This window comes from Salvelinus namaycush, chromosome 23 (genome assembly GCF_016432855.1).
Source record: "Salvelinus namaycush isolate Seneca chromosome 23, SaNama_1.0, whole genome shotgun sequence".
Classification (NCBI taxonomy): domain Eukaryota; kingdom Metazoa; phylum Chordata; class Actinopteri; order Salmoniformes; family Salmonidae; genus Salvelinus; species Salvelinus namaycush.
In genome coordinates this window covers 29,267,644-29,293,187 of record NC_052329.1, presented here as the reverse complement: position 1 = coordinate 29,293,187, position 25,544 = coordinate 29,267,644, and the positions used below count along the sequence as shown (strand labels likewise).

Sequence of the window (25,544 nt, the reverse complement as noted above, 5' to 3'; positions counted from 1 at the left end):
AACTTTTCTGACCATCTCATCTGGACGAGGGAAGGGAGCATTTCGAAGTGCGGAGGAAGACCGGCTGTGTACCGAAGCTATTGCCATGGCTCTCCACTTACTTTCCCTTGTATTGATCACCTCAGTGATTGTACAAACTTTGACATCGAGCACCTTCAAAACGTAAGTACGCTACAAAACATTTGATGTAGCTGGTAGTAGATTAAACACACAATCAGCAATTTGTATTTACATGCCTTTCTGCATGCAACATAATTAATTCTACTCCTTATTCTGCACACTTTGCACTTGCAGGTGTAGAATAGTCCACCTAAGCAATATAATTATTTTAGTTATAAACCTAATATTACATAATGTAATCGTTTATATGTACTGATATAACTGAATGTCTGCTTGCAATTGTCTCCATGTGTGAATAATAATACAAAAAATATAGTGGTAAGGCCACAGGACCTCTCTCTTTCTCTCTGAGCATGTGAGGCTTTTCACATGTTCTGAGGCTTTTCACATGTTGTGAGACATGCTGGCAATTAGAACTATAGATTTTTGGGTTGAAAATTCAAATAGAGTTAGCCCTTAAATGTGCACCTGAGAGATGTTGACAGACACTGCCCCCCTATTGGTGTGCTTTCCTCCAATGTCTCTCTGTTTAATCATCCCCAAGACATGGTTGACAGACCATTAAGACAACTCATTGGTATTCCCTCTAACACTCTCCAAAACAAAATCAATTGTGTCCTCCATTTCTCATTGGTTGGCCTCTCTGAGTGGGGCACATAGCCAGAGACGATTAAGATAACTTTGTCCCCAACTTTAAAACATCAGTAGGAACAAAAAGAGGAACGAAGGAGCAGTTTGAGTACACTGCCACTTAAGTATTATTACCACAGCTGCATTCATGCTGACTCTTTCCCCTTTAAGGATTTACCTGGTGACGGTCAGCTCGGAAGTGGTAGGAGGGACCACAGAGAAACTTTGTGCTCAGGTCCACCAAGCCACAGAGCCTCTGTCATTGAAGGTGACGATGGAGATGGAGGGTGGCAGCAGCACCATTCTACTGGAGGAAGCCGTAATACAGGATTTCTATCGCTGCACCTCCTTCCAGGTCAGCTGCAACTGTGCTGTGTTCAGCAGGCTACAACATTGTGGAAGGCTTTGATAGAAATATATTATGTAGAGCCAACATGCCTCTGACATGTAGATTAAGGAATCATGCCAGCTCTATCTATGACATTTCTAACTGCAAAGTTCCACAACAATGTGATCTACTGAATGTGGCCCTATTCTATCTTCTCACATGCAAAAGCATCCCGACTACAGTCAACAAGCCAATTTGTTAAATGTTGACGTCATTTGTTTACTTAACTAACACTGACCGGAGCCATCAGCTTTAATAGTAGCTGACACTTTGATTTGGGTCTCTTCCCGTCAGTGTTGGGTGTTACACAACCTGTGCCTCGCTTCATATTGATTTTAGTTGAACAGTAACCCCCACTAGTTGTACATACAGTGAGTATACCAAACATTAAGAAGACCTTCCTAATATTGAGTTTTGCCCTTAGAACAGCCTCAATTTGTTGGGCCATGGACTCTACTTGTTGTCGAAAGCGTTCTACATAGATGCTGGCCCAAGTTGGCTTGACGTCCTTTGGTTGGTGGACCATTCTTGATACACACGGGAAACTGTTGAGTGTGAAAAACCCAGCAGTGTTGCAGTTCTTTACACAAACTGGTGCACCTGGCACCTACCATACCCAGTTCAAAGGCACTTAAAAAATTTGTCTTGCCAATTCTCCCTCTGAATGGCGCACATACACAATCCATGATTATTTAACCTGTCTCCTCCCCTTCATCTACACTAATTGAAGTGGATTTAACAAGTGACATCAATAAGGGATCATAGCTTTCACCTGGATTCACCTGGTCAGTCTGTCATAGAAAGAGAAGGTGTCCTTAATGTTTTGTATACTCTGTGTATATCAGATAACAGTTGATAGAAACTCCTGACTCTTCTTCTGTACTGGTCATTCTTTATCTAAACAAAACACTATTCTTAGACTCAAGCTAGCTATGCGCATTCATTCAACAACATACATTAATTTCAGTCTTTTATTCTGAATAGTTTGGTTGTAACTCAGTCATGTTGTGTGGAACTCAACTTGGTTTCCAGGCTGTATGCAAAATGATCCAACCTATGAAATGTAATAGCTGTTATTTTAACCTCAGCATAGCGAAGTATGACTATCCACCATTTGAACAAAAAGCCCTCTTCTCAAACTACTATTAGGAGAGCCAAGCTAAGGTTAGGAGCTAGAGAATTTTAGAATTTCTAAAAACATCCATTGTCCTGTTCTTCGTGCTGTACAGGTACCCACAGTGAAGGCTGACAGTGTGGCCACTGTCCATGTCAGCATCAAGGGGAGGAAGGATGAGATGAGTAAAAAGACCAAGATCTTTATCAAGCCCAGAAGATTCCTCACCATTTTCCAGACAGACAAACCAGTCTACAAACCTGGACAGACAGGTAGTTAGATACATTTCATTACTGATCAAATAATGTACTAAACTGACCCTTTTCGTCTGTTAATAATGTTGAATGATAATTATACATACTTATATTGAGGAAAGGTCATTACTGAAATGGATGATGAATATACTGTATATAGACAGATGCTATATAGATAAATGTTCCCACCACTTTTCCAGTCAAGTTCCGAATCGTCTCGCTGGAGGCTAGTTTCTTGTCATTCAATCAGATGGTAAGTTACTCTCAGTGTTATTCAATAAAAATAAAGTTAGTCTTTCAAAGCATTTTTAAGTTGGGTTGTACAGGACAGCCCGGTGTTAGTCAGCATTGGAACATTCTAGGGAGGTGCTGTGTCGTTTGGGAGAGGTTTACTGTAGTTGAGTAAGGAAGGGACGTGATGGAGCAATGATTTCATTCTCTTGCAGTCCCATTTTTTTTATGGGGCAGTGTGGGTGAGTGTATGTGGGTGGATCAGCAAACATGTGGTCAGAGTTCATTTAGCTCAGCTGTTTGACCAGAGCACCTGAATCAACAGGAGCTCAAGGCCTGCTCTGTACTGTAGCTCTGTAGATGCCTGTACTGTGGAAGCTGTTTTGGAAAGTTATGTATTTAATGTTTTAAACCCATTTCTGACTCCAAACTATTCTGGGAATTAATGCAAATATAGTTTAAAAATGTTTTTTTGGGGGCCCAATGTAAATGCTGAATGTTTGTTTCTCTTTTCTAGTATGAAACAGTGGAACTTCAGGTGAGACTCATTCATATCTATTGCACCTAAAAACCAAATCTGCATATATAACATAAGCAATAATAATGTCAGGATCTCCCTTCAAAAATATTACCTGCCAATATGTACTGAGGCATGAATTGATACAATGCCTGCCTCTGTAACAAAAATATCTTCCTTCAACCTATTATGAATCTGTATACAGGACCCCAACTCCAACCGCATTGCTCAGTGGTTGAACCAGTCAACAGTGAGTGGAATTCTGGACCTGTCCCACCCCATGTCTGCAGAGGCAACGCAAGGAAGTTACGTCATCACTGCATGGAATGAGAAGGGAGAACAAACCTCCCAAAACTTTGACATCAAAGAATATGGTGATGTCTTGTGTCTGATTCTATTGTTTTTACATTGTGATTACATGGTGATTTAAATTGTGGTCTGTGATTTGTTTTTGGTGTAGTTCAACAGACAATGAAGAAGTAATATCAACATGTCTTTTTTACAGTGTTGCCCAAATATGAGGTGAAAGTCCATCTTCCCCAAACAATAACTATTCTGGACAAACAAGCAACACTGAGAGTTTGTGGAAAGTAAGTGACTAAGATGATCGATCGAGCATGACAGACAATAAGATGATAATGACCAGCAAGATAATGATAATGACAAACAAGCTTTTAAACAAGGACATTTTATGGGCAGAATATTAGGACTTAATGTGTGTGTTGCATAGACTATACTTTATAGATACTGTCCCATGTTTGATACTTGCTCATGTTCATAGCTGTTTCTATTTTTACAACACATGTGTTTACCATTATTGAATTGTCATTCTTCTGGTGACTTTGTTTCTAGATACACTTATGGAAAACCAGTGATGGGGTCTGTCACGACGAAAGTTTGCAGAAATGCCATTCGACATCACTGGTTATATGATTCTAGTAATATCTGCGACTTGTATCTTATGAAAGTAAGTATTTTTTATTCTTGTTACGCTAAATCCTTTGATGACAAATAGAACTCACTGTGGTGAAATTTGTGAGGTTTATGGAAGCATGCTTCGTAGAGGAGCTAAGCTGACCTACAATAACTGTACTCATTCTCCCTAGACCGACAAAACTGGTTGCGCAACCCAAATTATTGACGTGACCCGGTTCGGTCTAAATGAATCAAAGTTTGATGACTTTGAAGTGGAGACTGAGATGGAGGAATATGGAACGGGTAGGAGAGAACTTCATCTTTAACGTAGAGGTGTTTACATGCTCAACTGTTAACCTCTGACCCTTGCCTGTGTTCTCTCCAGGGGTCATCCTTAAAGGTAGTGGTAAGGCAAGCTTCACCAATGTCATCATAACTGTCAGTTTTGAGGACGTGCCCCAAGCATATAAACCAGGGATTGCATACGAGGGGAAGGTGAGGACAAAATATATTAACAAATGCCTTTTTAATAACACTGCAGGGAAACGGATTGCTCAGGAAAATCTTTGTGAAAGAAGTTGTGATAAATGTTAACGTATCATTTGTAGCATCTAAACCATGATTTTGATGTGTTGTGTGCAATGGGAGTTTACATGTAGTATATTGGACGTCTGCAGTCATCCTGTCCTGTTTTTTCAGATCAAAGTGAACGGTCCAGACTCTACTCCCATTCCCAATGAGCCTGTGTATCTCTTCCTACAAAACAGTGGCACATCTGAGAACTGGACTCTCACCACAGACAGCAAGGGCATTGCTTCTTTCTCTCTAGACACTTCTCTGTGGAGTTCTGAGTCTGTGTCTCTGTCGGTCAGTTGTCACTCACTCATGTCTTCCTCTGTTAAATATTTAATGATATATTATTTAAATATGAAAATGTTTGTTCAGAAAGAGATCATTCATTTCTCATGGTGTATTCTTTAAGCTTACTACAATTGTTTATTTTTCATATATTTTCTGTATTTCTTCAACCAGGCTCGTTATCAAAAGGTTAAGAAGGATTATCCGTACATGCGCAGTGTGCGTAGACCAGAATATACATCCGCTTACCATTTCGCAAGGAAGTTTTATTCCAAGAGCAAGAGCTTTGTGAAGATAATGCAGGGCGAAGGGAAGTTCTCCTGTAAAAAGGACGGTATTGTTCTTGCTCGCTACATCATCCAGGGGGAGGAGCTGATAAAGGGACAGAAGACCCTGGATTTTTTCTATCTGGTAAGGTTAAAGGGATGTTTCACTCAAAATACAACCTGTTTTTCCACTTACTTTGTCTGTGGTTTTCGGAATATATATATTACTTACTTTGGTATTTGATTGTCATGTCTGGAAAGATTTTAAGAATGGATCAGGCAAACCGTGCAATACTTTACATGCAGCTGAAAAGTTATCTTATGTCCCAGGTTATATCTAGAGGCAGCATTCAGCAGCATGGCCGTCTTCCTGTGGCCGTTATTGAAGGAAAAGGTAAATGAATTGGTCTTGGATTCTCCCGAATGCTTCCTGACATTTTTTCTTTAGGACTTCACAGAACCTCACTTGATTAGAGAATATACCTTGTTGAAAGGCCTAATGGCATTAAACTGTCATGGGATGAAAATCTGTCTCAACAGGATTCAATCAGCCAGATTACATCTTCAATACAAGTTCTTACTGCACAGTGCAAAGTATATTTACATTTCATAGACTAATCACAGATCACAATGTCCGTATTGGATGACTGGTGGTTTACGGTGACTTAATTTCAATCACATTGTCCGTCTCATTTCAGTAAACCAAGGGGAGCTGACGCTCTCGCTGCAGCGAATGCCTGAGCTGACCCCTTTAGCCCAGGTAGTGGTGTATACCATGCTGCCTGATGGGGAGGCAGTAGCAGACAGTCGAGACTTCCCCATTCACCTCTGCCTGAAAAACAAGGTAGGCACTAGGCACCTTTCACCAGCTACATGAGATGTCAAAATGTCACATCAGAGAGCCTGAGCCATATGGATATATCGGGGCAACGTGCACTACAATCGATTTCCAAAATGACTTTGCATCAGACTATGATATGAAATGCTTCAACTGCACCTCTTGGATCATCACAAAATCTTTGGGTCTGTTTCTGTTCCTCTACACAGTACTCTAGCACTATTACTATATGTGGGCTCTGTTCCAATATGCACATCACTTTGCTACTGTATTTGAAATGAACCAATGTGTTGGACATATATGTTAGTATACAGTACCTTCAGAAAGTATTCAAACCCCTTTACTTTTTTCACATTTTGTGTTTTTTCACATTTTGTGTGGTCCTCATCCTGTTTGCAACAAGGCACTTAAGTAATACTGCAAAAATTATGACAAAGAAATTAATTTTATGTCCTGAATATCAAAGTGTTTTGTTTGGGGCAAATCCAACAAAACACATCTCTTAGTACCACTCGTCATACTGCATTTTCAAGCATGGTGGTGGCTGCATTGTGTTATGGGTATGCTTGTCATCAGCGAGGTCAATTCTATGCTGGAGTTGCTTACCAAGACGACATTGAATGTTCTTGAGTTACAGTTTTGACTTAAATCGACTTCAATATCTATGGCAAGACTTAAAAATGGCTGTCTGAGCTCTGTCAAGTTGATTGTTGATCATTGATAAATATTTTTTTAAAGAATAATGGGAAAATTTTGTACAAGCCAGGTGTGCAAAGCTCTGAGACTTAACCCCCCAAAGACTCACAGCTGTAATCGCCACCAAAGGCGCTAATACAAAGTATTGACTCGGGATGAATACTTGTGTAAATTAGATATTTCTGTATTTCATTATAAATATATTTACGAACATTTCTAAAACATGTTTTCACTTTGTTATTGTTGTGTGTGTGTAGATGGGTGAGGGGAAAAAACATATTAAAACAATTTTTGAATTCAGGCTGGATCAGAACAAAATGTGGTGTAAGTCAAGGGGTATGAATACTTTCTAAAGGCACAGAAGATATATTTAAACATTTGCTGGGATGTGTTCTCCTTTTCTCCTCTCCAGGTGTCCCTGAAGTTCTCGTCCCTCCAGGAGTTGCCAGGGGAGAAGACCTTTCTGAGCCTCCAGGCCCACCCGGGGTCTCTTTGTTCTCTCAGGGCCATCGACCAGAGTGTGCTGCTGCTGCAGCCTGAACAGGAGCTCAGTTTAGACTCTGTACGTTCTCCATGGGTGCGTCCCAAATGGCACCCTATTCCCTATGTAGTGAACTACTTTTGGGCCTCAAAGGTGTTTGGTCTAAAGTAGTGCACTATATAAGGAGTAGGGTGCAATTTGGGACAGTACACAGCCCATCCACTTACTAACCATTGACTCACCACACTAAGCTGAAGCTTAACCACGATCACACAAATCCTCCTTTGGCATTGATTTTGTGCACCCATGTATTTCAAGATAGGATCCGGCTTACTTTCAGCTTCTTCTAACCATGTTTTAACAACTGTCTGATACTTAACGTTTAAACTTTTGGGACTATTCCATTGGTTCTCTTGTACCACTCAAGCTAAATCAAGTATTTGCTATATGTATTTAACCCAGGTGTTATCCTATGCACTGACCTCGTACTCACCCTGTAACCTCTGATCACTTTCTGACCACGCTCTGACCATGTCAAGATGCTGTGGATGATCTAGTCAGTATTACAAGAGGTATATTCTCTCTCTGCAGGTCTTCAGTCAGCTGCCTGTTCAGAAGTTGTCTGGATATTCACACAGAGTAGAAGACTTTGACCCCTACCCATGCCTACCATTTCCTCCAATCATTGAAGAGGAGATGGAGGTGCCCCCTCCACCTGTACCTAAACTGGCTGAGGATTTGGAAGCAACACCCGTACCTGATAGGAAAAAACGCTCATTCTGGTTTGGCCCCAACAATGACAAAAACGATGTTTACAACATCTTTAAAGTAAGAGTCTCATTTTAAGTAAGAGGTTCAAGCTAAAATGCAATCTTTTTGAAGTAGACACTGAATAAATTAAAATGGAATGCAATCTGTGAAGTGATGTTTCAGAAATAAGTAGAAAGACATGTACACAGTATCTACAAAAATGTTTGGGTTTTAAAACTATCACCCACATAATTTAGCTAAACTGAAATACAGGTATGATATGGCCTTTATTTCTGGACACTGTTTTTAGAATTTTCTGTACTTTTTAATTTTAGGAAGTTGGAATCAAGATCCTGACCAACTCCGACGTGAAAAAACCTTTTGACTGTAACCTAAGGTTTTCTATGGAGTACGATATGGAAGATGGTATGATACGCTAATGTGTGAACCTTTCTAGTCTTAGTCTTAGCCTAATAAAGGATTGGTTTCTATTTACATCTATCATATTTAAATACGTAGATGAAATTGATGCTCCATTGTTAGTTGCCTACATGATGGAAGAGGGCTCAGGAGCTGGAGCCTCTGACGGGCCTAAGGAGACCGTCCGCACATACTTCCCTGAGACCTGGATCTGGGACCTGGTGCCTGTGGGGTAAGCACTGTAACAGACACCATATTTGTAGTCCAATTTCTATTTAGTTTAACGCACATCCCTTTTGATGGGGTGCTGAGCTGACAATGCCTTGTAATAGGGCAATACAGGTATGTTTTTGTCCAAGGGGTTGTTTTTAAGGGGGGGGGGGGGGGGGTTATTTAACCTTTTTTGAATTGACCATAAACCATGTGTTCAAATGGTAATATACATTTTGTTTTATTGCACCCTTTTTACCACCAGAGATACAGGAAAGGTGAATGTTGAGAAGACTGTCCCTGACACCATCACTAAGTGGGCTGCAGGGGCGTTCTGTACTTCCTCAGTGGGTTTTGGCCTGGCTCCCAACACTGGCCTCACTGCCTTCCAACCCTTCTTTGTGAGCCTGACGCTGCCCTACTCTGTCATCCGGGGGGAGGTGTTCACACTCAAGGCCACAGTGTTCAACTACCTCTCCAAGTGTATCATGGTAAACCCTCCCAGTATTGTCTATTTCTTTTACCTCTCCAGTCCCACTTCATTTGGATAGTCCCTGTAGACAACCTGACACTCTGACATTAAGGACGAGAGAAGAGGACACATGGAATCTAGGAAAGACTTGAGATTGACCCCATGTGTTTCTCCTAGGTGAAGGTGATTCTAGCTGAGTCGGACCAGTTCACAGCCAGGCCATGTGAAGGCTGCCAGTACACCCTGTGTCTGTGTGCTGAAGAGAGCAGGACCTTCAAGTGGATCCTCACCCCAACTGCTCTGGGTGAGCCATACATTACTCTCTGTCAATCTATCACAAGTAATAAATATGGTGGTAACTCCACTAAACTGCGTATACCTATCCAGACCCTTAATTAATGCAAATGTTGACGGGTTAGGGCCAAAGAGGGGGTAGGATGGGAATTTTGCCGTCTGTGGTACCACTGTAGTGCCTAAGGACAGCGTTATTCACTTCGCATAGCTCTCGTCAGACTGAAATGTAAGAATATTCAGTTATGTATCTATTAGACATGGCTCAAATACATTCCTTGTATATATCCTAGCCCTGTAAAGAAATGTTGACAATCGCTTGTACTAACGTCAAGAGGGATATCTGATGTGCTCAGAAAGATCTCCCTCAGGGGTATCGAATAAATGGAGGAAGGGAAGGAAGGAATGAGGGTGGGTGGGAAGTAAGGAATGAGGGTGGGTGGGAAGGAAGGAATGAGGGTGGGTGGGAAGGAAGGAACGAGGGTGGGTGGGTGGGTAGGAAGGAATGAGGGTGGGTGGGAAGTAAGGAATGAGGGTGGGTGGGAAGTAAGGAATGAGGGTGGGTGGGAAGGAAGGAATGAGGGTGGGTGGGAAGGAAGGAACGAGGGTGGGTGGGTGGGAAGGAAGGAACGAGGGAGGGAACAGTTGAGCCAGGGTACATGAGTGACTGAGGAGAGGCTAGAGGATTATTTTTTTAAATAATGTTTTTATTTAACCTTTATTTAACTAGGCAAGTCAGTTAAGAACAAATTCTTATTTATCAAAAGGCCTCCTGCGGGGCTGGGGGCTGGGATTAAAAATAAATTATGTAAAAAATATAGGACACCACACACATCATGACAAGAGACAACACAACACTACATAAAGAGAGACCAACACAGCATGGCAGCAACACATGGCAGGAGCACAACATGGTAGCAGCACAAAATAGGGTACAAACATTGTTGGGCACAGGCAACAGCACAAAGGGCAAGAAGGTAGAGACAACAATGCATCACGCAAAGCAGCCACAACGGTCAGTAAGAGTGTCCATGATTGAGATTGAAATAAAACTGTCCAGTTTGAGTGTTTGTTGCAGCTCGTTCAAGTCGCTAGCTGCAGAAAACTGAAAAGACGAGTGACCCAGGGATGTGTGTGCTTTGGGGACCTTTAACAGATTGTGACTGGCAGAATGGGTGTTGGATGAGGGCTGCAGAAGATATCTCAGATAGGGGGGAGTGAAGCCTAAGAGGGTTTTATAAATAAGCAACAACCAGTGGTCTTGCGACGGGTATACAGAGATGACCAGTTTACAGAAGAGTATAGAGTGCAGTGATGTGTCCTATAAGGAGCATTGGTGTCAAGTCTGATGGCCGAATGGTAAAGAACATCTAGCCGCTCGAGAGCACCCTTACCTGCCGATCTATAAATTACGTCTTGATAATCTAGCATGGGTAGGATGGTCATCTGAATTAAGGTTAGTTTGGCAGCTGGGATGAAAGAGGAGCGATTTACGATAGAAGAAACCAAGTCTAGATTTAACTTTAGGATGAGAGGGTGAAACGGAGCACGCTGATGGGTGACTGGTCTAGACTTGCATGTTAATGTCTCCCTGGCCTGAACTATAGGGGAGGTGAGTGTGAAAGTGAGCGCCGAGGCATTGAAGACTGAGGAGCTCTGCGGAAACGAAGTGGCCACGGTGCCAGAGAAAGGACGCATTGACACCATTGTGCAAACACTGCTGGTAGAGGTGAGTGTTTGTCCTGTATAGCAAGTCCACTGTTCTTTCTCCCACATTGATAACATGTTTTCAGTAGCACTAGGGTGAGGGTAAATACATTAGACTTTATATCCCCTGCATGGTTTGGTGTTTTAAGGTCAAATACAGTTATACACCGGCCGATGCATAATAAATAAATAGGAAATATTTTTACAAGTTTGAAGAAAAATGTAATCTGTCAATTACTTAATGCATATATTTTGGATTGAGTCGTATAGCTGGACTGACACAACAGACGGCCTGGGACGTAGACTTATCTGAACAGTCTACTTTTCAGGTCAAAAACATTTAAATAACCTTTAAGTGATTACCATATAAATTCTAGGATCGAATGAACTAGAGTTGTCATCATTAGACTTTTCTTTTGGTGCTGTTTTTCCTGAAAAAAGTCAGTTTCCCTCTATTAGGCCGAGGGAACCCAGGAGACGGTTAGCCACAACGCCCTGCTCTGCCCTGCAGGTGATCTCCTGACCTCTATCAGTCATTTTACTTTCTCATAATTACCCTGATGATTAAGTTGACGTTTTGGTTTAGATTAAATACTTTTGAATTGGTTATACCGGTTTTCAAGTCACTCAGTCTGTCTCATTTATCTGTCTCGCGTCACCAGAAGGCCCAGTGGAGAAGGACATCTCTCTGAAGCTGCCTGAGGTGTTTGTGGAGGGCTCTGCCAAGGCCTCCCTCTCAGTACTAGGTGAGAATACTCTGTCTGAGTTTTCACACCTAATGCTAAGTTTTATAAAATGTTCAGGATATGTTTTCCTTTTGGTGCAGATGAAGTGTAGGCAAGGATTTGTCATCCCTCTATTCATGACGGGGGAAGTGGATATTCAACTATTAAACCTGCAGATCTATGATTGCCTTAAGGTCATGGGTGAGGATAGGGATAAGCATTGATTAACGTTAGGGTAAGGAACAGGGATCTGCAGGTCAAATAACTGCCATTAACTAGAGACCAATGTTTGATTGCTTGCCTCAATGGTTGGTCTCTTTCACCAGGCGACCTGATGGGCCGGGCCATGAAGAACCTGGACAGCCTGTTGAAGATGCCCTATGGCTGTGGAGAGCAGAACATGGTGCTGTTTGCTCCCAACATCTACATCCTCAACTACCTGCAGAGCACCAGGCAGCTCACCAAGGAGATCCAGACCAGGGCCACAGGCTTCTTAGAGAGTGGTGAGGAAGCTGGGTCTGGTTCAGTAAGGCACAACATAACAAAACTGGTTGAAAATATGTTGCAACGAAAAACAAGCATTTATTATCAGACATGTTCAGTTACAGCCTACACTCCCTATTTTACTCAATAGCATTTAAAAAAAAAATCTCCCTACTGGACACAACCCTGGTAAATAGGCTGCTATCTATTCTGAAGGCAAATGCTTAATTTAATACATAGAATGGGATATGACAAGATAATTTGCAATAAGCCTTGTGCTTTTTAAATAATGAGCTGTGATTGAACAGGACTCTGCAACGATGATCACGATCTCTGACAATTTGTGGTCTGATCATTTCTTTGTGCATCTCCCCTCTGACTAGCAACAACATGTTGCCTATATTTGGCACAAAACCAGTTAACTGCACCTTCCACGTACAGTACCTGTCGCTAGAAGGAGTCTGTTTGTTCATTTGTCCATTTGTGTTGCAGGCTACCAGAGAGAGCTCAACTACAAGCATGATGATGGCTCCTACAGTGCCTTTGGGCAGAGTGATGAGTCTGGAAACACCTGGTCAGTTTATTGGAAGTCCACACAGTCATAATACCGTCTCTTAGATTATTCCACAATTTAGATGTTTTTTTTTAAGTCACTCTAGAAAATGACATTTGATTTAAGGGTGTTAACAGTATGTAATAAAGGTAGAATGTGATCGTCTCAAATCCATATTAGGATGTGCTGAAGCCGATTTGTTATCGTGGCAAAGTTAGGGTTGGCTTTCAGCACATACAGTATGGCTACTAGCCACTCTTATCTAGATTCTATGATCCATAGTTTAGGTAAGGCTCACCACATCTAAATTCAGCAAAAAAAGAAACATCCTCTCACTGTCAACTGTGTTTATTTTCAGCAAACTTAACATTGTAAATATTTGTATGAACATAACAAGATTCAACATCTGAGACCTAAACTGAGCAAGTTCCACAGACATGTGACTTACAGAAATGGAATAATGTGTCCCTGAACAAAGGGGGGGGGGGGTCAAAATTAAGTCAGTATCTGATGTGGCCACCAGCTGCGATAAGTACTGCAGTGCATCTCCTCCTCATGGACTGCACCTGATTTGCCAGTTCTTGCTGTGAGATGTTACCCCACTCTTCCACCAAGGCACCTGCAAGTTCCCGGACATTTCTGGGGGGGAATGGCCCTAGCCCTCACCCTCCGATCCAACAGGTCCCAGATGTGCTTAATGGGATTGAGATCCGGGCTCTTCGCTGGCCATGGCAGAACACTGACATTCCTGTCTTGCAGGAAATCACGTGCAGAACGAGCAGTATGGCTGGAGGCAATGTCATGTTGGAGGGTCATGTCAGGATGAGCCTGCAGGAAGGACCTGCCTTGCAATATGCCTACAAGCCCTTAGTCCAGCCTTTCTCAGCCTATTGCGGACAGTCTGAGCACTGATGGAGGGATTGTGCGTTCCTGGTGTAATTCGGGCAGTTATTTTTGCCATCCTGTACCTGTCCCGCAGGTGTGATGATTGGATGCACCGATCCTGTGTGGGTGTTACACGTGGTCTGCCACTGCGAGGACGATCAGCTGTCCGTCCTGTCTCCCTGTAGCGCTGTCTTGGGTGTCTCACAGTACTGACATTGCAATTTATTGCCTTGGCCAAATCTGCAGTCCTCCTTGCAGCATGCCTAAGGCATGTTCACGCAGATGAGCAGGGAGCCTGGGCATCTTTCTTTGGTGTTTTTCAGAGTCATTAGAAAGGCCTCTTTAGTGTCCTAAGTTTTCATAACTGTGGCCTTAATTGCATACCGTCTGTAAGCTGTTAGTCTTAACGACCGTTCCACAGGTGCATGTTTATTAATTGTTTATGGTAATTGAACAAGCATGGGAAACGGTGTTTAAACCCTTTACAATGAAGATCTGTGAAGTTATTTGGATTTTTATGAATTATCTTTGAAAGACAGGATCCTGAAAAAAGGACGTTTCTTTTTTTGCTGAGTTTAGTCTTAGTAACTCCAGTAACATCTTCCCTGTGTCCTCTCAGGCTCACCTCCTTTGTGCTGAAGTCCTTTGGCGGGGCCAAGCCCTACATCTTTGTGGACCCCGCCCACATTGCCCAGGCCAAGGCCTGGTTGGCCAGTCACCAGCAGAAGGATGGCTGCATCACATCAGTGGGGAAACTCTTCCATAACGGCATGAAGGTAAAGGCGAATCAGAGCTTAGCTGGAAATAAGAGGAGGAAGAGTATCTTACTGCTGCCGCCTAATGTGAAAAGTGAACGTTAAGGGCAGAGATTCAGCAGGAGGTTCTGGTGCAAAAGTGTCCCATTCTATTTAGTGCAATGTAACTTGATAACAATACATAGTTGTAACATCAAATATGTGTACTTTATATAATTCATCCTGCACTGACACCTGGGATAATGTACTGTTCAGGAGGACCTAGGACCCCACGTGTGCCCCAAAAAAGCACGTGCTGAGCAAAACAAGAATCCCAAGCATGTTTTAGCCTGTCCTGAAAACACACCACCTCCCCAAACTTACCGGAGTCTGACTAGTCCTGACATCTTTTGTGTATCTACACAACAGTACACTTGAATCTAAAGGGCTGAACAGGTTTTCCCAGCCTGTTCTTTATCTTGGTGCACCATACCATGCAAATGTTGTTTTAAACACTGCAATGATTTTTGCCTGATATCGGCCGATATCAGAGTGACTTTGAAACTCTGTAGCACCTGAGAGTACTGTATGATGTTGGATGAAGTTTACTGTCATCCTTTGGTGTTATAGGGAGGGGTCGGGGATCAAGTGTCGCTCACTGCCTACATTACCGCTGCACTGCTGGAGCTGGATGGCAACACTACTGTGAGTTATCACCGTTTGACCTTTCTCTTTTTCCTTATCCATATCTTTTTACATCATATTGATAAACAAGAAGGCCACATTTGGTGCTTTTATCACAAAATGTACAGACCTAGGGGATGTTTCTGCTTAGCTGTCACGATCGTCTTCTTGAGAAAGAGAGGACCAAGGCGCAGCGCGTGAAAAATACATCTTCTTTTAATGAAGGAAAAAACAAACACTTACAAAATGAGCAAAACAAACGATCGTGAAGCTAAACCTGAACTAAGTGCACACATGCGACATAGACATAGACAATTACCCACAACCACCTAAAGCCCATGGCTGCCTTAAATATGGCTCCCAATCAGAGACAACAATAAACAGCTGTCTCTGATTGAGAACCAAATCAGGCAACCATAGACTTTCCTAAACACCTACACTGAACACATCCCCATACATACTAAAAACCCCTTAAACAATACACACACCCTAAACTAGACAAAACACACAAAGACAACCCACCCCAACTCACGCCCTGACCAACTAAATAAATAAAAGAAAAAGGAACAATAGGTCAGGAACGTGACATTAGCCGTCCCACTATTTCATAGATCGAAATACATCTCTATATATCCATCAGTGCATTCGGAAAGTATTAGACCCCTTGACTTTATCCATATTTTGTTAGGTTACAGGAGGGCTGCCCAACACTCTTCTTGGAGATCTACTGTCCTGTGGGTTTTCAGTCCAACCCTAATTTAACACACCTGATTCTACTAATTAGCTGCTCAACAAGACCTTAACTAGCTGAATCAGATATGCTAAATTAGGGTTGGACTGAACCTACAGGACAGTAGAACTCCAGGAAGAGGGTTGGACAGCCCTGCGTTACAGCCTTATTCTTAAATGGATTAAATTAAATGTTTTTGTCATCAATCTACACACAATACCCCAAAATGACAAAGCTGAAGCTGGTTTCTAGAAATGTTTGCTAATTTATTAAAAATAGAAACAGAAATAACGTATTTACATAAGTATTCAGACCCTTTGCTATGAGACTCGAAATTGAGTTCAGGTCATCCTGTTTCCATTGATCATCCTTGAGATGTTTCTACAACTTGATTGGAGTCCACCTATGGTAATTTCAATTGATTGGACATGATTTGGAAAGGCACACACCTGTAAGGTCCAACAGTTGACAGTGCATGTCAGAGAAAAAAACAAGCCATGAGGTCGAAGGAATTGTCCGTAGAGCTCCGAGACAGGATTGTGTCGAGGCATGAATCTGGGGAAGAGTACCAAAACATTTCTGCTGCATTGAAGGTCCCCAAGAACACAGTGGCCTCCATCATTGTTACATGGAAGAAGTTTAGAACTACCAAGACTCTTCCTAGAGCTGACCGCCCAAAACTCAAGCAATCAGGGGAGAAGGGCCTTGGTCAAGGAGGACAAAGAACCTGATGGTCACTCTGACAGAGCTCAAGATTTCCTCTGTGGAGATTAGAGAACCTTCCAGAAGGACAACCATCTCTGCAGCACTCCACCAATCAGGCCATTATGGTAGAGTGGCCAGACAGAAGCCACTCTTCAGTAAAGGCACATAACAGCCCGCTTGGAGTTTGCCAAAAGACACCTAATAGACTCAGACCATGAGTAACAAGATTCTCTGGTCTGATGAAACCAAGATTGAACTCTTTGGCTTGAATACCAAGCGTCACGTCTGGAGAGAACCAGGCACTGTGTGAGGGTGTGTGTGTGGTGTGTGGACATGTTTAACTCTTCTTGTGGGGACAACTGGGGACATATTGTTGGTCCCCACAAGGTCAAATGCTATTTTTAGGGTTAGGTGCTAAAGTTAGGAGCTAGGGTTAGGTTTTTGGGTTAAGGGTGAGGTTAGGGAAAATAGGATTTTGAATGTGACTGAATTGTGTGTCCCCACAAGGTTAGCTATACAATATTGAGTTTATTAACATACATTACCAGTCAAAAGTTTGGACACACCTACTCATTCCATGTTTTTTCTTTATTTTTACTATTGTGGAATAATAGTGAAGACATCAAAACTATGAAATAACACATATGGAATCATGAGTCTGTAATACCAACATGTTTCAAGCAGACCACCATAGTCCCTGTGACCAAGTACACGAAGGCAACCTGCCTAAATGACTACAGACCTGTAGCATTCACGTCTGTAGACATGAAGTGCTTTGAAAGGCTGGTATTGGCTCACATCAACACCATTATCCCAAAAACCCTAGACCCACTCCAATTTGCATACCGCCCAAACAGATCCACAGATGATGCAATCTCTATTGCACCCCACACTGCCCTTTCACACCTGGACAAAAGGAACACCTATGTGAGAATGCTATTCATTGACTACAGCTCAGCGTTCAACACCATAGTACCCTCAAAGCTCATCACTAAGTTAAGGATCCTGGGACTAAACACCTCCCTCTGCAACTGGATCCTGGACTTCCTGACGGGCCGCCCCCAGGTGGTGAGGGTAGGTAGCAACACATCTGCCACGCTAATCCTCAACACAGGAGCCCCTCAGGCTCAGTCTCTTCCTGTACTCCCCGTTCACCCACGACTGCGTAGCCAGGCACGACTCCAACACCATCATTAAGTTTGCAGACGACACAACAGTGGTAGGCCTGATCACCGACAACGACGACACAGCCTATAGGGAGGAGGTCAGAGACCTGGCCTGGTGGTGCCGGAATAATAACCTATCCCTCAACGTAACCAAGACTAAAGAGATTATTGTGGACTACAGGAAAAGGAGGACCGAGCACGCCCCCATTCTCATTGACCGGACTGTAGTGGAGCAGGTTGAGAGCTTCAATTTCCTTGGTTTCCACATCACCAACAAACTAGAATGGTCCAAACACACCAAGACAGTCGTGTAGAGGGCACGACAAAGCCTATTGCCCATCAGGAAACTGAAAAGATTTGGCATGGGTCCTCAGATCCTCACAAGGTTCTACAGCTGCAACATCGAGAGCATCCTGACTGGTTGCATCACTGCCTGGTACGGCAACTGCTCGGCCTCCGACCGCAAGGCATTACAGAGGGTAGTGCGTACGACCCAGTACATCACTGGGGCTAAGCTGCCTGCCATCCAGGACCTCTACACCAGGCGGTGTCAGAGGAAGCCCATAAAAATTGTCAAAGACCCCAGCCACCCTAGTGTTGGCTGTTCTTCTACTACCGCATGGCAAGCGGTACTGGAGCGCCAAGTCCAGGACAAAATGGCTTCTCAACAGCTTTTACCCCCAAGCCAGAAGACTCCTGAACAGGTAATCTAATGGCTACCTGGACTATTTGCATTGTGTGCCCCCCCCCCCCCCAACCCCTCTTTTACACTGCTGCTACTCTCTGTTTATCATATATCCATAGTCACTTTGAATATACATTCATGTACATAATACCTCAATTAGCCCGACTAACCGGTGCCTGAATATAGCCTCGCTACTGTAAATAGCCTCGCTACTGTATATAGCCTCGCTACTGTTATTTTTCACTGTCTTACTTTTTTATTTCTTTACTTATGTCACGCCCTGACCATAGATTGCTTTGTATGTTTCTATGTTTTGTTTGGTCAGGGTGTGATGTGGGTGGGCATTCTATGTTGTATGTCTAGGTTGTCTATTTCTGTGTTTGGCCTAGTATGGTTCCCAATCAGAGGCAGGTGTCAGTCGTTGTCTCTGATTGGGAGCCATATTTAGGTAGCCTGTTTTCCTTTGGGTTTTGTGGGTGGTTGTATCCTGTGTTAGTGTTTTCACCATACGGGACTGTTTTGTTTTTTTTGTACTTTTGTAATTTCGTTCAGTGTTCTGTTTGATTTATTAAATATATCATTATGGACACTTACCACGCTGCGCATTGGTCCTCCGATCCTTCCTACTACTCCTCGTCAGACGAAGAGGACGAAACCCGTTACAACTTACCTATTGTTCACCTAATACCTTTCTTTCTTTATTTTTTTACTTAGAAATTGCACTGTTGGTTAGTAAGCACTGTAAGGTGACACCTGTTGTATTCGGCACGCGTGACAAATAATTTGTTTGATGTAGTATATTTCAGGTTCTTCAAAGTAGCTACCCTTCACCTTGACAGCTTTGCACACTCTTGGCATTCTCTCAACCAAAATTCAAGAACTTTGTAAGTTTCTTCAAGTGCAGTCACAAAAACCATCAAGCGCTATGATGAAACTGGCTCTCATGAGGACCGCCACAGGAAAGACAGCATTAAGAAGAAGAGACTTGATTGGGCCAAGAAACACGAGTAATGGACATTAGACTGGTGGAAATCTGTCCTTTGGTCTGATGAGTCCAAATTTGAGATTCTTGGTTCCAACCGCCGTGTCTGTGAGATGCAGAGTAGGTGAACAGATGATCTCCGCATGTGTAGTTCCCACCGTGAAGCATGGAGGAGGCGGTGTGGGTGTCCTTTGCTGGTGACACTGTCAGTGATTTATTTAGAATTCAAGGCACACTTAACCAGCATGGCTACCACAGCATTCTGCAGTGATACGCCATCCCATCTGGTTTGTGCTTAGTGGGACGATCATTTATTTTTCAACAGGACAATGACCCAACGCACCTCCAGGCTGTGTAAGGGCTATTTGACCAAGAAGGAGAGGGATGGAGTGCTGCATCAGATGACCTGGCCTCCAGAATCACCTGACCTCAACCCAATTGAGATGGTTTGGGATGAGTTGGACCGCAAAGTGAAGGAAAAGCAGCCAACAAGTGCTCAGCATATGTAGGAACTCCTTCAAGACTGTTGGAAAAGCATTCCAAGTGAAGCTGGTTGAGAAAATGCTAATATTGTGCAAAGCTGTCTTCAAGACGAAGGGTGGCTACTTTAAAGAATCTCAAATATAAAATATATGAAGAAAATAGTCAAAGTAAAGGAAAGTATTAGTAGTATTAGTAGTATTATTTGTATTTGTCAAAAATTTGACTGGTACTGTGCATGCATACACCTGTTAATTTATTTGTATTGCTAACATTATTCAGTACTCATACCCATATTAAAGACCAGATAAACGGTCTTTGTTGTATTCAATAGGGAACGCAGTGGAAAACCCATAGACATTTTGCAACTGAAAATTAGCATTTCTTATTGGTCCAGGTATTCCCTCACAGTTTCAACCAGTGTTCCTCTGTCTGGTGCCTAATGAACACAACACTGTTGTATTTATATGTGGGTGTGTCAGGACCCCATGGTGGAGAAGAGTCTGGTGTGTCTGAAGGCAGCAGTGTCTGACAAGCTGGAGAACACCTACACCACAGCCCTGCTGTCCTACACATTCACCCTGGCACAAAACCAGGACATGAGGGCCAAGCTCATCACCCAACTGGACAAGATTGCTGATACCTCAGGTATGTGTCTTGTCTCTTTGTGAAAATGTCTTTGTCTTTACCTGTCTGTCTGACTGCCGTGAAACAGTCACTGTTTCTACTGACAACGAAAATTACCACAGGTGGCAATCGTCACTGGCAGAGAGCAGAGGCTTCTGGGCGGAAGACGGACTCTCTGGAGGTGGAAATGACATCCTACGTGCTGCTGGCGCTGCTCTCAGGCCCCTCCATGCCAGGCTTTGGGCTGGACTACTCCACCGCCATCGTCCGCTGGCTGGCCCAGCAGCAGAACCCCTACGGAGGTTTTGCTTCCACACAGGTACTTTATTGGTCTGGTAGACATTCATTCACTCTAGCACCTCATCTGCCTGTCAATCCTACTGTTAGTACATGGTTCAACATTGATCACACCAAATACTTATTTTTATATGAAATGTAGCATATTGGACATTTTATTAAAGCCTTACTTCATAACACATTGTATGGATTTCCTTGAATTGTTGTGATTTAATTTTACATTCTTATTGTATTGCTTTGTTATATTGATTCTCTCCATCCATACCCTGTAGTCATCCAGATTTGTATTTGCAACATTATCTCCCTCTTCTTCCCCTGTCACCAGGACACAGTGGTAGCACTGCAGGCCCTGGCCAAGTACGGTGCTGCCACCTTCAGTCCAGAGGGCACCAGTGCAGTCAGTGTGAGCTCAGCCGGAGGCCTGAATATGGAGTTCACTGTGAATCAGAACAACAGGCTGCTCTATCAGGAGGAGCAGCTGAAGGAGGTCCCTGGGGACTACAACATCAAGGCACAGGGCAAGAGCTGCGTGTTTGTGCAGGTCAGGCTCCAGTCATTTGCCCTTTGCTGCCTCTCTACATGCAGTACTGAGTGTCTGGTTTGTGTTCAGTAGGGCACACTGTTGCACAAAAACTAACGTTTCAACCCTAGAGTGGCAGCATTAATGGAAATGCCTGTGTACTGTACATTGAAATGTGGATGTTGATTTCATGCATCTCAATGGTATTGTCTGTTTTCTTTTCAGATCGCCATGCACTACAATATTCCCCCTCCTCCTGATTTCTCTACTTTTAACATCTCAACAGAGACACTGGGGAAATGCGACGGCACCAAGAAATCTCTGATTGTGTCTGTGGATGTAAGGTACAGTGGTATTCCTTTTAACCTTGAAATAGCATCTGACTGATACTGGTAGGACAAGTGAAAAAAGTGACTGAACCACCAGTGTGTAGATGTCAATATCTTTAAAGCTGCAATATGTAACTTTTTGGGCAACCCAACCAAATTCACATAGAAATGTGAGTTATAGATCTGTCATTCTCACTGACAGCAAGTCTAAGAAGCAGTAGATCTGTTTTTATGTGCACTATTTTTATGCTTCCCATTCTTACATTTAGTTTTTGCATCTTTTACTTTCAGTTTTGTACACCAGCTTCACACAGCAGAAAATACAATATTTGTTGTTATTGAAAATATATTTCAAAGAGGTTGAGATGGTACAATGATTCTCTACACCAAAGAGCCCCACAGTGGAGGTGTCATAATACCCAGAAAACCTAGCAGGGAAATGGTTCAGGTCGTTTTTTTGACTGTTCATTTTAGAAACACTTAAAATAAGGGCTGTGTGTTGTGTAGGCTTACCTGGCGTGACGTTTTGATAGCCTTGTAAATCTCTCTCGGACAAAGTGACTTATCAATATTTTCAGCTCAATTAATCTCAGATGCGAAAACGCTAATTAGCATCAATGTAGACATCATGCAAAACTACAAATCCCTGCAAGCTCCTGCACGTCATCTCTATCTGCTACTTTTCTAACTGGTATTGTGTCAATTAAAAATGTGTACAAGACAGTTCACAGAATTGTCCATTGAAAGAAATGTAGCCTATTTATTCATCACTACATTTAACATTAGATCGTTAACCCAGATATTCTTACCTTTGCCTTGATTCGGTAGTCTCGTACAGATCATCATGGTATTTGTAGTTCTTTATGATAGCAATATTAGCAGCTAAAAAGTGTTTCATTTTTGGGGGAAAAATACAGGTGAATACATATTGATAAAAGTCACCTGTCCTAGAGATATTTACACGGTTATCAAAACGTCATTTCCCTGTTTGACCTCTAGGTTTTATGGGTATTATGACTCATACTGTGCTACTCCTTGTTTTGTCACATAAACATAAATTAGGCAAACTAGTAGAACTGTAGCAACCAGGAAATGGAGCGATTTATACATATTTGCAACCTTTTAGGGTAATACAGTATCTTACCTTCATCTGACCCGGTTTGACTGACAGGTACAACGGACGGCGAGAGGAGACCAACATGGTGATCATCAATGTCAAGCTTCTCTCCGGCTTCGTCCTGGACAAGTCCTCCCTCAGGCCTGTGAGTCAATAAGAGAGCATTAGTTGAGGGGAACGCATATACAGTTTATTCAGGGCCAGGAGTTTTACCAGGTTGGGGAACACTCCTGGCCCTAAGTATAATCCCCTCCAGGATTAGTTGATATATAATAATGATAATGGCGTCTGTTCTAACTGTAAGTATTGTCAATGCCAGTGGTTGTCGTTTGGACATATCAGTTCTACTGTCTATGACAATGTTAACCTGTGTTCTGTTCTTCCAGTTGAAAAATGACCCCACTGTCAAGCGAGTTGACCTGGAGGAAGGACATGTCATAATCTACCTAGATGGGGTAGGAACATGAATAATGAATGTTGCGTCTAAACAGGTTGCTGTCTTTATCGGTTACAGAAAACCTAGTTGGATGTGGTCTCATTTGCATCCACACACTGGATTTAACTTGAACAGTAACATCAAAGTAAGACCGTAGTGGATGTTTTATACAGGAACACTGTATGAATCAATAACATTGAACTACAGTGTCAAATGTATTTCCTTTTCTTCCAGCTGAAGCAGAAGGAAACTAAGACGTACAGCCTGGCCATAGAGGAGGATGTGCCTGTGAGGAATCTGAAACCAGCTGTGGTGAAAGTGTATGACTACTACCAGACAAGTAAGAATTCCATCTAACAGCGACAGTAAAAACGTCTTCTCATGCACCCAAAACATTGTTCCCCATAGTCTACATTAGTCCCAGATATATTAGTGCTTTGAAAAAGAGCACCATGCATTGAAAATAACAACATATACAGTAGTTGTTTGGATGTTGCTTTTTGTCTATTAATGGAAACTACACGTTTCTATTAATCAGTTTCCATACCACCCATTTCTCTCTGAAATATTTTATATTTGGTGGCACTGGCAAACCTGTCTGGGTTACATACATAACTCTTGTTCCCTAAAGAAGGAAACAAGACATCACCAGTGGGCCCAGTGGTTCACCACTGAAGTGGGAGTTTAATGATGTTGACTGACTGAAAGGGAGGTAAAGTTAGCAGAAGAAACTGACCTCTGCATTATCTGTTCTGTTCTCAGGTGATGAAGCTGTGAGTGAATACAGCTCCCCATGTGCAGAGAGTAAGTACATAACAACCTTTCTACAACCAAACCTACATGTCTCATACAGATTCGCACCTTGCAGGCAAAACATTTTAGTGGCCCCCCCTCTTGACGACAGAGAAGTATTTTAGTTGTAAAGCTAATTTCCTGCAATTCTACACATTTGTCATGGGGAGTAAAGAAAAGGTTGCAGTTTTAAAGTAAGCTTTCTACAATTCTACACATTTTGCCAAGAGGCAGGGAGAAGTTTAGCAATTTTATAACAAATTACATGCAATGCTACTCATTTTGCCTTGTGACAGAGAGAATTTTTTTTTGTAGTTTTACAGCTAAATTCCTGTAATTCTAAACATTTTGCCAAGACTTATGCCATCTTAATGATATGAGAGTCACTTAAAAAATCAATGAGGGGCTCTCTGGAGGTCAGAGAGGTCAATCTAAAAATCGTTAGCTAACATGGCTGATTTGGGTGACTGTCAGTGTCTGCACAACCACATTTTGAAATTGCACCTTGTGTATTCTACAATTCTAAAACGTAACGGAAAGTTGAGATCCCGACTGAGTGCCCCCCCCACCCCTCTAAAACGATGTATTCCAAAAATTAGGAACCCCCCTTTGCCCTCAGAACAGCCTCAATTCGTCAGGAAATGGACTCTACAAGGTGTTGAAAGCATTCCACAAGGATGCTGGCCCATGTTGATTCCAAAGCTTTCCACAGTTGTCAAGTTGGCTGGATGTTCTTTGGGTGGGCCCCCTTCTGAAAGGGTTCTTTGACTGTCGCCATAGGAGAACCCTTATTTGGTCAAGGGGGCCCTAAGCAACCGCTTATGCCTGGAGCCGGCCCTGTGAAGATGTGTATATGTTCACTGTTTTATAGAGTAAGATCCTAGGACAAGCAGGGAATGTTCTATTGATGTTTGACATTTTCACAGGTGATGAAATCAATGAAGTGTGACAGACAGAGAGCCAATCACAAGCTGACTGGACCCGGGCTCAACCAAGTGCTTTCATACGTAGGAATGTTTTTTTAGGCAGAGCTCATGAATTTTCTCAATTTATTTAATTTGATGCTTATAGTTCATGGTAACACATTGACCACATTGACAAACTCATCAACCGTTTTTAATATTGTAAGTGAACACATTTTTTCTTATGTCAATTTGAATAGGTGGGCAGAGATGGGCTGTAGGATTTTACCTTTTAACTGTGTTTATTTTGTTTTGTTACTTTGATTTGTGCTAACATGTCACAACCTGCTGTTGTAACCCTAAAACTGCTATTACTAAAGTGATTATGTGAGATCGTTATTTCAAAAGTAGCATTTCAGTGTTTCTACTGCGATGATGAGAATGCACATGACTGCATCTACTGAAAATGAAATGCATGTTTTAATAAAACCATGGCCATGTTGCTATGAATTCAAACCAGACTCACAGTAACATTTCTGTTTTAATAGATCTGA

At 42.4% G+C, this 25,544-nt stretch overlaps 1 protein-coding gene across 2 annotated transcripts; it reads left to right on the top strand.

Annotated features, from left to right (window-relative positions):
• Positions 1-25,511, top strand: LOC120018265 (alpha-2-macroglobulin-like). 2 transcript variants are annotated; one of them, XM_038961371.1, is made up of 36 exons: positions 1-162; positions 922-1,105; positions 2,368-2,524; positions 2,707-2,759; positions 3,255-3,275; positions 3,460-3,628; positions 3,760-3,844; positions 4,107-4,221; positions 4,361-4,472; positions 4,555-4,664; positions 4,869-5,036; positions 5,202-5,438; positions 5,624-5,687; positions 5,992-6,137; positions 7,240-7,389; positions 7,900-8,136; positions 8,394-8,484; positions 8,602-8,710; positions 8,954-9,179; positions 9,338-9,464; positions 11,059-11,180; positions 11,618-11,669; positions 11,821-11,904; positions 12,210-12,386; positions 12,859-12,940; positions 14,424-14,580; positions 15,169-15,243; positions 20,453-20,618; positions 20,720-20,916; positions 21,220-21,435; positions 21,640-21,758; positions 22,915-23,005; positions 23,247-23,315; positions 23,531-23,636; positions 24,059-24,100; positions 25,015-25,511. In XM_038961371.1, the coding sequence occupies exons 1-36, from the start codon at positions 86-88 to the stop codon at positions 25,035-25,037; spliced, it is 4,416 nt and encodes a 1,471-aa protein (XP_038817299.1). In that variant the 5' UTR covers positions 1-85; the 3' UTR covers positions 25,038-25,511. The 2 variants fall into 2 exon arrangements, with proteins under 2 accessions (XP_038817299.1, XP_038817297.1); XM_038961369.1 differs by having other exon boundaries at positions 8,578-8,710.
• The last annotated feature ends 33 nt before the right edge of the window (positions 25,512-25,544 follow it).